This window comes from Lissotriton helveticus, chromosome 6 (genome assembly GCF_964261635.1).
Source record: "Lissotriton helveticus chromosome 6, aLisHel1.1, whole genome shotgun sequence".
NCBI classification, from domain to species: Eukaryota; Metazoa; Chordata; class Amphibia; order Caudata; family Salamandridae; genus Lissotriton; species Lissotriton helveticus.
This window is the reverse complement of record NC_136067.1, coordinates 891,784,109-891,796,617: the sequence shown is the minus strand read 5'-3', so window position 1 is coordinate 891,796,617 and position 12,509 is coordinate 891,784,109. Positions and strand designations below refer to the sequence as shown.

The following is a 12,509-nucleotide window of genomic DNA, read 5'->3' as shown; positions in this document are numbered from 1 at the left end:
CAGAGATATATCTGATGTTTCAAGACGGTATTTAGAAAGATTGAAGATCGGTATTAAATCCATTGTTTGTGATATTGTTTGTGGCGTGTCTCTAGGTAATTCTGGTGTTCTGGAGGATGTTGGTGTGTCTGATATTGGCCTCGGGACTGAGGTTGGAACCGAACCCGTTGTCGGCCCCGTCTGGCCCCGCGGTGGCCTAAAAAAGGCTGCCGGGTATTTCTTCCTCCCCGTTGGGGATTATATGGGCCATCCTCCTGATAGTTAGAGTCTGCATCTGAGTCCGGATCGGAGGAATCCGTAAAATTATTTACTCTAGGTTGATTATAATTTGCTCCTCCTGAATACTGTTCAGTGTTATAATAGTTCTCTATTAGATAAGGATAAGTGCGTTCTAATGTGTAGAACCTTTTATCTTTAGTGAATTTCTCACCCTTCCTTTTAGAAAGATATTCTGCAAATGACGCAATGTCCTTTTTAAGGGCTTCTAATTGGGCATCTGCATCCTCAATGGTACTAGATCTTTTAATTTTTTCCTCAAGTTCCTCTATTTCTTTTTTTATTTCTGCCGCTAGTTCCTTAGAGGTTGTTACAATGAGGATCATAAGGTCCCTTGAGCATCTGCTCGCAATCATGCTCCATTTGTGTAGGAAGGCTTTGATGTCTACGAATAACCCAGGGATGTTCCTAATACGTAGTCCCATGGGTATGATGCCTGATTTCAAATAATTTAACATAAATTCCCCATGGGCTTCTATTCTTATAAGTTTTTTCCTAAGGTTGGACAATTTGCCTACATCGCTGTTGTTATGGGTATTAGACATAAAACCTCGACTTGAGGAAGCCGAGATCCCAACCAATGTTTCAAAGTCAGCATCTGAAAACCCAAATGTTTCCATTTGTGCCATTATGGTTGAAGGAATAAGGACAATGAACGTTTAAATATGTACAGCACAGTACAACAGGGGGTATGCCAGCTTAAAAAGTTTCACAGTGTACGAGCAATAGCGGTAATGCAGTAACAACAACTAACACCCCACACGGACAGGCCGTGGGTAACACTATGTAAAATAACAGGAGCCCCCTGGTGCAAATAGCAATCCTGGGTCAGGGTAGAGAATGTATGTAAGCAAAAGTTCCCAGGCATGCACAAACGTAACTAGCAGGTACACTTGTAGATAGAATTAACTACAATGACATTAGACAAAACTGCTTTTTCCAATACAATTAGTTTTAATTATTCAAATATGCATAAAAAGTTCCTATGATAAAAATGCATTACAATGTTCAGAGTCAATGCAAACTTCATTGTAATTATACATGATCTAATAGTGATAAAATTTGATTAAACATTATAAAAAATGATGGTTTCCTGTCGACGCGTTTCGACACGTAAGTTGTGTCTTCCTCAGGACTGTACCATCGATGTTCTGTAAAAATAATAATTGTAAATATATTTTTACTATACAATTTTCTTCCCTGGAAAAGCAGTTTACACTTGTTTATATCATGTTCCTTGTACCGCTAGTCAAACTTTCAAGTCTATTGATATACCGCATTATGCCTCAACATATCAATGTGGAACCCACGCGACTATGTATAAGCATCTCCAAGATAAGGCATTACCTATTTTAAATGCTTATACAGTGTCCATATCGGTTGTTCAACATAATAACAATAGAGCACAAACTTGTCTTCACCTTTTTTCCACATTATTGACATTTTGCATCTACATTCAAAAAATGCCTAGTGGCCTTGATGGTTCATTGATGACTTAAAGACAAACTGCAATGGAACAATAATAATTTAAAGACATATTCTTTGGGACTGTTCTTTATTGGTGGATCATGCAACTGTTTTTATTTTCTTCTGGAATCTATTTGGTTGCCTGTTTCTATTTTGTGACTCTTCAATCTTTAATGTCTGCTTTCCCTGACCACTTTGTGGAATCGCTCATGTCCCCACATGTGGGATCCACTCCATCTGCTGCCATGCAGATTGAGAGCACCGGGGCCGAGCATAACTGCTGTTGCTGCATGGGAAGGCATTCCCTCTAAAGCTGCTTCTCTCTTCAGTGCCCTGCAAAGTGCCCAGCACTCTTCACTGCATGTGTCCATGATTGGCTGATCCAAGAATTGCCCACCCTCCACCTGCACGTCACTCCATGCCTGTGGTACGCTACATGGGGCTCTGACAGGTCTCTTCACCTCTGGTTATGTTTCACCCAACTCTTGATTGCTTTAGGCTAGGCAAATGGCCCCTCTGTTGCACATCTCTCCAAGCATCCAGATGGTCAGCAACACATTCTGTGCCTCTTAGGTATAGTCTTCTCCCTCAGACCACTGTTTCTCAGATCGCGGCTGCCATCTTGCCTGCTCCACTCTGCTAGCATCACATCCTTTTATTAAGTGTCTTGCCAGGTTGTCTTCATCATCATTGGTCAGGTTCAGGGAGCCTTGTCCTCACTTCCTGGAGAGACCAGGATGTCTCTATGTCGTAATCCTGGCTCCAACCTCCAAAAACACCACTTTAGAAAAATACATCTTTAGAAATGATTATTTTAGGCTATTCTAGTCAGCATTTAGTTTCATACATTTATGGTGATTTGAGTGGCTTGAAGAGTACACCTTAGCCATGAAGAAAAGAAGTAAATATGCCACCTTTGGTCAATATCTTGGAATCATCCAGGGGCTGAGCTCTCTTGCACACCAAACTCATATATCTCTCTCTCTCTCTCTCTCTCTCTCTCTCTCACACTCTCTCTCTCTCTCTCTCTCTCTATGTGCTCTCTGGAGGCAGCCATCTAGCCCGGGGCATGCTCATTAGCCTGTTGAATCTAAAGCAAGTACTCCTAATTCAAAATGCTGATTATTGGTTACAATTGCTCCATGTTGTGCTACCCACCGAAAAGCACTTGAACGCCTCGTCAGTGGTAGTAAGCGCTATTTAAACACAATTACAATAGGACACATTTTACAAAGCACATCCCCTCACCTCCCCTTTCCTGCTCTGGCCTGCCCTCGAGTTGACATTCCCGGCTGCGGAGATGACGGCCACTGAAGTCTGCTTGGCACTACCATGTATTTAATAGTGTTTTCGGAAGATTAAATGTATCATGCCTGCATCTGCTTTTAGTGCTTCTGGTTTCCAGCTACTATCATTTTAGTGCCCCCCCCCCCCCTGAATTCGGGAGCCATTACTTCAGCCATTAGTATTCAGCATTGGCAGGCACAGAAACATTAGTGGATACTTCTTTTACTGGAGGAAGAAGCAATTCCCTGGGTTTATTGAGTCTTGATTGCTTTTGCTGCCCCCTTTTTGCTATTTTCTGGAAAGGAAGCCAGTGGGCAGGAATTTGGGGTAAGATTCAAATATTGCAAGCACAGGCCAAGCAGCAAGAGCTGGAGCAGCTAGAGTGGGCCGTTTAGTGTTGAGAAGTGGCTTGAGAAGTGTTTGGCAATGAGCTTTTAGAAAACAGCCAGCATGGGGGTGTACCCCCTGGCAGTGCTAACGGAGGAGGTGATTGGACCTCGATATACCCACTGCTCTAGCTCATCAGGAATGGCATTAAGAGACTAGTTAAAGCTCCTGAGAAAGGCCAGGGAGAATCTCTCCCAGGTTTAGGCATTGAATCTATGTCTAGGAGACTTGCCCAAGTAAAGCAGACACCTGGCATTCAAGGTGAGCTAATTACGATACAAGAAGAGCAGCTAAGACCCATGCGAAGTGGGGAAGATTCTGTCATTAAGTCATCTGAAGGAAAAGGAGATATCTCAGGTCCATAGAGCATATTGAGGAGTTACTAAAAGAGGTTAAGTCAATTAAAACAACATAGACTAAATGTCAGATGAATTAAAAGAAAAGCTCAATATGATGTGTGTACAGTTGGGGAACCTTTTTTCTAGGCTGAATGAGATGGAGCAAAGAGTGTCTGAGTGTGAGGACAAGGTTCACTCACTTGAAGACCTTCCTTGAAGACATTTTTAAAGGAAGATAATGTGGCTTAATGATAAACAGGAGCAAACAGAGGACCATGCAAGGGGGTCCAACTTACTTACTCAGGAATTCCAGAACACAATGTGGATGCCGTTGGGTTTATATCCTTGGTCTCATGATCTCAGATTATAATCAAGACTTGATAATCATGCAGGCTGACAGAGTCCCAGCGCAGGTTGCTGGCCAAGCTAAGTATCCTAGAACTAGTTTAGTGAACTTTGCAAACTACCCAATTAGAGAAGTTACTGACCAAGGCATTTAAGGCAAAGTTATTTAAGAGGACTGGTAACATTATGTTTCTAATTTTTGGGGATATCATGGCAGAACCAGCTTGTAGGCCAAAAGAGTTGAAGAGCAGAAACTCAAAGTTTCAAGCAGCTAGAGCACAGGCCTTGATAATGCAACTTTCTGAACTCAAAGTACTGTTTAAAGGTGTATTTTAAATATTTTGCATTGTTAAGCGGGAACCTTGGGCTGTGGTTTCATGGTTAGATAAGAGAGGTGGCTGGAGGGAGAGGCTGGGGAGTTTAGCACTCTGGCTTAGTGCCAAAAGTTTTCAGGGAAGGGAGAGATGCAAGGAGTGGGAGAGAAGGTGGGGCTCCCACCGGGGCATAGGGGGGGTGGATTGGGTGAAATTGTGAAGCAGTATGAAATGAGATCCAGCGCAGTTAAATCAGGAAGATTTGACATTGGGCAAGAAAGCAGAATAGGCCTGTTAACAGGGGAAGCCATCAAGGCTGGGATGGTGCATCTGAGGTGGTGTTGTATGCAAGTTCCTTGACTAATGGTTTTCAAGTGTATGATGCCCTTCAGCACTTTTATGAACTTTAAAGTAGTAGAGTAATCAAGGATTTGGGGGTGTTATTTAAGTACATGAGGCACCGCATTACTTTCAGGAACGTTCCAGCACTTTTAGGCATGCCTAAGCACTTTTGGAAAGGGAACGGATATATGAATTGGTGAATTTAGCTGAGCACAAGGCGCACTTTAGCAGTTTGTTCCACTTTATGGTGTATTGGAGCACTTTAAGCATTTATTGTGTACATGTTGGGTGGTGGAAATAGGAGGGAGGCAGGAACTCAAAGGAATCTATTGAAGAGGACATCATTCAAGACTAATGGGTTAAATATTAGAAATAAAAGGGGTGCTATTGAAGCCTGGATAGAGGGGCATAGTCCATCTGTGGTGTTTTTACAGGAAACCATATTCTATCAGACAGGCTAGCGAAGTTTACAATCCTTAAGAGATGGGCTGGTTCTAGAGGTTTCTCAGCTGCCCCGGTAATCCATTGTGGCGTTGCCTTCTTTATAGCCTGAAATTTGATTTTGGAGGTTCACAACTGAATGAGCGACCCACAGGGCTGAGAAATTAGGTTAACTGTTCCGTCTCCTCAGTGTGGTTTACTTTTATCAGCTTGTATGCTTTAGGAGGAGTTATTACAATCTTAAATGCAAATCCGATGCAAGATTATTACGGGTAAAGATTTTAGTTTCTCGGAAAACCCTGGAGTGGACTCCTCTCCAGGTTGTAAAAGGCAGTAGAAGCCCAAAGTAGTGAAAGCTATGCAGAATTTTCAAATGAGCCTTTCCCTTGGTGATCTTTGGAGGGCAGCCTTCCCAGAAAAGAGGGAATTTACATGCTTTTCAGGCAGATTTTGAACTGCCTCTTGGATTGATTTATTCCTTGTCTCAAAGAAAATGGGTTTTAAATGTCTTCAAATACTTCCCAAGGGCTTCTCAGAGCATGCAACTCTTGAGTTGGAGAATTTGGGTGAGAGGTGAAACCCCCAAGTTAAAAGGTAGGCCTTTAATAGCAGTGTCTGCAGGAGGATAGATGGTTTGGAGTATGTAGGGATGAGCTCTAAGAGGTTTTGATAAGAAACCATCAGCCATCCCCATCATGTGAGATGCTTTAAAAGTGTATCTGTGGGGACAGTTCATATCTAAGGATGTAGCTATTAAGAAAAATGCCGAAGAGCAAAAGTTGGCCCTGGAGGAACTTGTGGAAGAAGCACATAAGAAACATATCCAGCAATATTCGAAGGAGAATAGAAGAGGACTTAAGGAAGCGAAATGCATGTTGAGTGCCTATTACTATACCAAGTGTTTTGTAACTGATATGTCATACAGGCAGAAGATTGATGAGGCCAGTAATTTTATAGGGATGTTTTGGCAGGCATGTGAGCAAATAGCCCAAAATATTATGCATACTTTAAAGTGACCCGTAGAGGGGTTACGCAGTAAGGAACAAGGAAAGATTAATAAAATCTTTCTTGAACATTATAACCGGATCTACAACTATACTCAGGTACTTGATAAGGGGGCACTAGAGGCATTCTTTGGGGGGCTAGATAAGCTAATATTCTTGGACCAAGGTAGGCAATAAGTGATTAGCCCCTTTTCCAAGAAGGACATTGTTGATGTAGGTAGTAGTTTGCCATATTGCAAGGTCTATGGCCCAATGGTTTTCCGTCGGAATACTACAATGAATTTTTGGACTTTTTATTAGAGTATCTGATTTTAGTTGGTAACTTTATATTAGAATGATGCCCCATCCCACTCTCATTTAATTCAGGTAATGTGGTTAGTTTTTAAAAAAAATAAAAAAAAGGAAAGGATGCGGAGGATGCAAACTCATACTGACCGATTGCATTACTGAATTCAGACTCCAAGATAATTATGAAATTGCTATCAAACAGATTTAATGGGATAACTGCTAAATTCATATACCATGAACAAAATGGTTTTATTGCAGGGCGTCAGTTAGGAATGATCATGCATCATTTAGCTGAACTGCTTGATTATCTATCCATTAATAACATTCCCACTGCAATCCTTCTATTGGATGCTGAAAAGGTTTTTGAACTAAAGGAGACTCTTTTTAGTATTCTGGATAGATTTGTTGTACCCTCCCAGATCGCAGGGTTGATACAGAAAATGTATGAGAGATCAGAGGCTAGGATTATCGTTAATGTATCAGAGGCTAGAACGGGGCGAGTGTTGCGAGGAACTAGGCTGGGTTGTCCCAAGTACCCGGTCCTTTCTGCCTTCTTTATTGAGCAATTGATCCTCTCAATACGGAAAGATGCAGAGGTTTGACCTCCCAAACCGCAGATGGATAAAATAAAGCTTTAGGCTGATGATATAATGTTGCTGCAACGTAGTAGGAAGATTACGCAGGAATGAATTTGAGTTTTTTTATGTATCGCAGGTTTGGGGGGGGGCAAGATAATTAATAAAAAGAGAAACGAAATAATTTTAGGTAATAGTGAGGCAGATATTGCCACCTGTCAGAATGAGCAACTGAAGCGCCATTTGAGTATTAGATACAAGTCCAAAATTGTAGATTTGTTTAAACTTGATTTTGTCCCATTGCTATTGAAAGTTAACGCATTGTGTAAAGAATGGAATTCACTCCCTCTTATTCTTTTGGGGAGTGTGGCATTGATAAAGATGGTGATCTTACCCCTACTTAATTTTCTCTTCGCTGCAATAACGTGTGTGCAGATGGCTGCCTTTATAAAATAAGTCAAATCTCTGATTTAATCTTTTATTTGAAATTAAACAGCTAGATTAGCACTTCACACTTTTGTATAGAGGCATGAAGGAAGGTGACTTCGTCCTCCCCATTCTGCGGGAATACTATTTTGCCTATTTTGCACACTATGGGGCCTATTACGATTGCGGATTTCCCGCATCCACCGGGCCGGCGGAAGCCACCGCCGGCCCGGAGGATGCGGGAAATCCGCCGGGGAGCCTTGAAAGACCCACCGCCATATTAGGATGGCTGGTGGGTCTTACTATCTGTCCGCCGCTTTTCCGCCGCGGGCGGATTCCGCCCGCGGCGGAAAAGCATTAACATGGCTGGCTGCGTCTATCAGACACCGCCTGCCAAATTAGGATGTCTGCGGAAAGATGCCTTTACACGGCGGCATTTCCGCCGTGTAAAGGCATACGGATTCGCGTTTGGGGGCCCGTTGCGGGCCCCCAAGGGCGAAGGGGGGGTGGGGGGTGCACATGGGGGGTACCTATGGTACCCCCCTGCATTTGCCTGCACAAAGCGGCAGGCACCGCGAGGTGCCTGCCGCTTTGTGCATGCAAATGCACAACTTACTTTTTTATCATTGCGGCGGGTGCTGCTTCAAGCAGCACCTGCCGCAATGATAAAAATACAGGATGTGACCGCCAGGGTGGCGGTCACATCCTAATTTGCACGGAGGGACCGCCGCTGCCCCTGCGGACGGTCCCTCCTTCTCTATGGTGGCGGACGGACTCAGGTCCGTCCGCCATCATAATCGGCCCCTATGTGTCCAGGTTTCATATGAAATATGAGTAAGCTGGAATTTTTAAGACTGACCTAATGAGCTTGATTTTATGGGAATTCCTCATATGCAATGTTTTAAAGACAATTAAATCTTCCAAGAAAGTGCCCTATAAGATTTTGCAGTGTTTAAAAGAAAATGGATCACGCACCTGCTGGATTTAGCTTGGGGTCCCAGGGAAAATATGTGTAAGTGTAGTTATGAAATGAAGGGGGGGGTGATGGGTTTTACCAAGGTGACTGATTTTATATTTGGGGACATTTGGAAGAATAGGTCAGAAATTAAAGCGTTAACATGGGATAATATTTTGCTAAAGTGCTCCTACAAAGCCCTAGTTTCTAAATTAAAGACAATTATTTTCAGTCTAGCATTTAGCAGTGAAAATGTGCTCATGATCCTGATTGAGATCCCGGATCCATAGTGACCCTGTGCATGGAAGAGGTTGCTTGCATCATGCAGAGGGATGTATGACGTTACAACGCATACTTTTACAACGCCTACCTTTACATCGCAAGTTTTACAACGCATACCATTACAACGCATAATGCTTTTGGGCGCTGGATAGTGAATAGTTTAATTTACTATTCCAACTTCAGTCCCCGTGGATAGTAGGGAAGGTGTTGGATAGTACATTAAACCTATTCCCTATCCTAGAGCGCCCCCCAGCGCTATGCATTGTAATGGTTTGCGTTGTAAAAGTTGCGTTGTAATGGTAGTTCGTTGTAAAAGTTTCGTTGTAAAGGCTGTATACCCATGCAGAGGGATTGATACGTGTCAAAAAGTGATTAGTAAGTGTTGAAAATATGAAGGATTTACACTGACAAGGGAAGTGTGGGGTAAAGTTAATAATGTTGAGAGGAGCCAATTGGTGTAGAATGCAGTTTTAAGCAAAATGGCTGCATTATAGACCCTTCAATTTCTCAGTGAGATTAATTCAACATTGTCAGGCCGATGTTTTAGATGTGAAGCAAAGCAAATGGAGTAGCAAACTGTTCCCATGTGATTCGGCAATGTGCAGCTATCCAGCACTTTTGGAAAGTGATATTTCAGCAGTATTTGGAGCAAGTGTGACCAATACAGCTGGTATCCAGTGCTTTGTTTTTGTTGTTAGGCTATGATGCCAATTTGAGATTAATTCCCAGAAATCAAAAGCTGCTCTGTGTTAGTGGCCATATGTTTTTTGCTTTAAATATGGAAAACAAAGTTAATTCCCTTTATTGGTGAATTGGTGGGGAAAATTAAGTAAGAACAGATGATCTACTGTATGCTGCTCGATGTGGAGGAATTGTAATATTATATAAAATACGGCTATATTAATGCTGGATTCATTTCTTGTTAAGGTAAGTGTAGGTATGTCATTCTTATATGCTTTTTACAGATACATTTACAAGAGTTCTTTAAACTATATTGTTTAACATTTTTGACTACTGTATGAAATTGCATGATATTGTAGGAAATTGAATGAAAACTGCAGGGTGTATTGCAATTACTTATTCTGGATATCAAAATAAAAATGTATTTATAAAAAGGCCTACATGGTGTCAGTAGTTGTTATAAATATACATATTCCTGGTCGCAGGGAGGAGCTATTTGCAGGATGTGTCAAGTGTGGGATTCATTGCTATATATTAAGGCTCTTGTATAGATATTTATTTGGTTTTGTTTTACTTCAGATTTGGTGGGAATTTTGGTACGTTCTATGTATGTACTTATAAATGTGAGGTCTGGTGTGGATAGATCAAATTTGAAGAGTTTCCTGTTTTGACAGGTGGCAAGTACTCTACTTTGATGGTACCAAACACAGTGAGTTTGAGTGCCCACTTTTATGGATGCATAACAGAGTACATTGGCTAGTAAATTTAGAAGCACCAACCTGTCAATTCACATTGATTTTGAAGATGGGATTAAAGGTACTACCTATTGGCCTCACAGTAGACATATAGAAAGTGTGTGTGAACATTGTAATACATATTTGTAAGTGTGGTTAGAGATGGATTTACCAAACGTCTACTGATAATATACACCAATCCTTTTTTCACAGATTAAAACGTTTTTAAACTACAAATTATGTCAACCACAACTAACGATCGAGGTGAGTTGGTTTATTTTGATTGCATTATGTGAAGTCATAAGTAGTGCATGATGGGATGCATAATTTTGTTAGTTCAGCTACTCACACCTGGCTAACGTCAGCGCCATTTAATGTTTGTTTTATAACAATAGCATCACTTTAACTGTTTTCGTTAGTGAATATTAAAGGTTTTAATAAACATATATTGAGGTTTTATAACTGAAGCTAACTGTAACATCTTAGTGCATGCGCAGATGTATGATCTGTTTTTTTACTGCCGCTGGGTGTGGACAGGGGCCATGACTCCTGAGAGGCGCAATCTCTAGTGTAATCTGAAGTAGAGTGGGTCATAATGCTCCTCCCTCGACAATCATAGTAAATAGAAAACTTTGTGGTACCCTCTACTGAGAAAAAAAACCGGAGCGTGACTTTTGCATTCTTGCAATACATGTGTGAATGGAAGTTTATTAATAGTTGCTCTAAATAGCATGTTATTGGCAACATTGGTTTTCACTACCATGGCGTATACATATGCAATACATCTGTATTAAGAAAATGGCGGACCTAAATGCTTGCAATAGGTATTACAAGTGACTAGTGGGAGCCCAAGCACTGCTTGGGCCATTTTCCAACTTGCCTCATTATCTCTGGGAAGAAATGCATGCTGTCTTAAGCAGCCTAAAAGAATTCACTGGGCTGATCCCTCTTAGAAACTAAAATACATTTCTTCATGGGCAGAGGGTAGGAACACGTATTTATTTTCTCCTCTACTCTTAACACGTGCAAGAAATAGTTTTTGGTTCTTGGATGTGCCGTAGGTGCTAATTCCTGGAGGCTACCTAAGGATAGCTGCTAAAAGGATCCATGTCATATGCCACACTATTACCACCATCTGCCTTTATAGGTTGTAGGAGTTTGCGTAGTATTCTGGGACATGTAGTTTGGTTTCAAAAACTGAAAAGCCCAAAATGTAACATGCTGTGGGCTAAACAGGCAGGATCAGCTGAAGACGTCACAGGTAACATCAGGCTACTTGTTTGCCATGTATTGTCTTTTAAGCAGAGAGGTAGCAAAATGTCATATATTACATTATATAAAATTCCCCTTTACGTTACATAACTTGACATTATTAGGATATTGTGATTAACCTTGTAGTTCTGTGACCAGTAAAGGCACTATTGATATTTTGGTTTGTTAATAACTTTCACGCCATTTGATAAATCTTCACAAAAGTTTCCAAAACAAAGTTAAGCCACCTATGCTCCTTCCTTAAAAGGGGCTGAGAACAAGGGTAGGTACCAAAACTTTATTTCCCCATGCTATATACAAGGGAGTTTTGAAAAGCGCTACAGTCAAAGTGCTAAATGAACACATCTAATGTGGCAGAAAGAAAGATCTTTACCCAGAAAGTGTGTTTGTGTGATATGGTGTATATCCATTAAGTAGTTTTTGAGAAATGAATGTTTGAAATATTTGTATATCTGGATGGTTGGATTTGATGGAGGCTTGGGCGTGTCCTGTGATCAAGTAACTCCAAAGAATAGAGCAATCTGATTGGGTGAAAGGGCCAATTTTCACTTTTGAATCCTTGCTTCCGCAGAAGCGAAAAGGCTTCTGTGCATACTGCGAGACCCAGGTGAGAGTGCGCTCTGACTGGCTGGCCGCATGAGGAAGAGAAATGTAGCAGACACCATTTCAGGACACAGGAACTTAGTCACCATGTCCTGATTTTTTTTAAATAAATAAGGTATGAAGGGGTATGGTAGGTAAACACTGACCCCCTGGGCACCATCTGTGAGGGCTAAATCCACTGTTGGCCGATAGTAGGTAGGTATAGTTAGGATCTAGCTTCCAAGGGAAAACATTTTTGACTTGCTTATATCTTTGGTGCCATTTGACGGATCTTCTGGAAATTTTACTAAAAGAGTGCTGTACTCTGTCTAGTTGTACACGGCAAGTTTTGTGGTGATCTGTCAAGCGGGGTAGAGGAAAAAGGGTGTAAAAAAAGTCTCTTTCCAATGTTAATTTCCATTGAGAATTTAGACACGACTATAGCCCAAACTGCTGAACGGAATCACACCAAATTTGGAGAAAAGCTACATATTACTACAGAAAAAGCCAGTT

The 12,509-nt window shown here is 41.4% G+C and overlaps 1 protein-coding gene across 1 annotated transcript in view; it reads left to right on the top strand.

Annotated features, from left to right (window-relative positions):
- The window catches only part of LOC144763171 (amine sulfotransferase-like), a 249,930-nt gene that overhangs the window by 16,956 nt on the left and 220,465 nt on the right, over window positions 1–12,509 (top strand). The window contains exon 2 of the mRNA XM_078648511.1: window positions 10,356–10,406. Within this exon, the coding sequence (XP_078504637.1) occupies window positions 10,382–10,406 (25 nt within the window). The 5' untranslated portion in view covers window positions 10,356–10,381. The remainder of the gene's footprint in view (window positions 1–10,355; window positions 10,407–12,509) is intronic.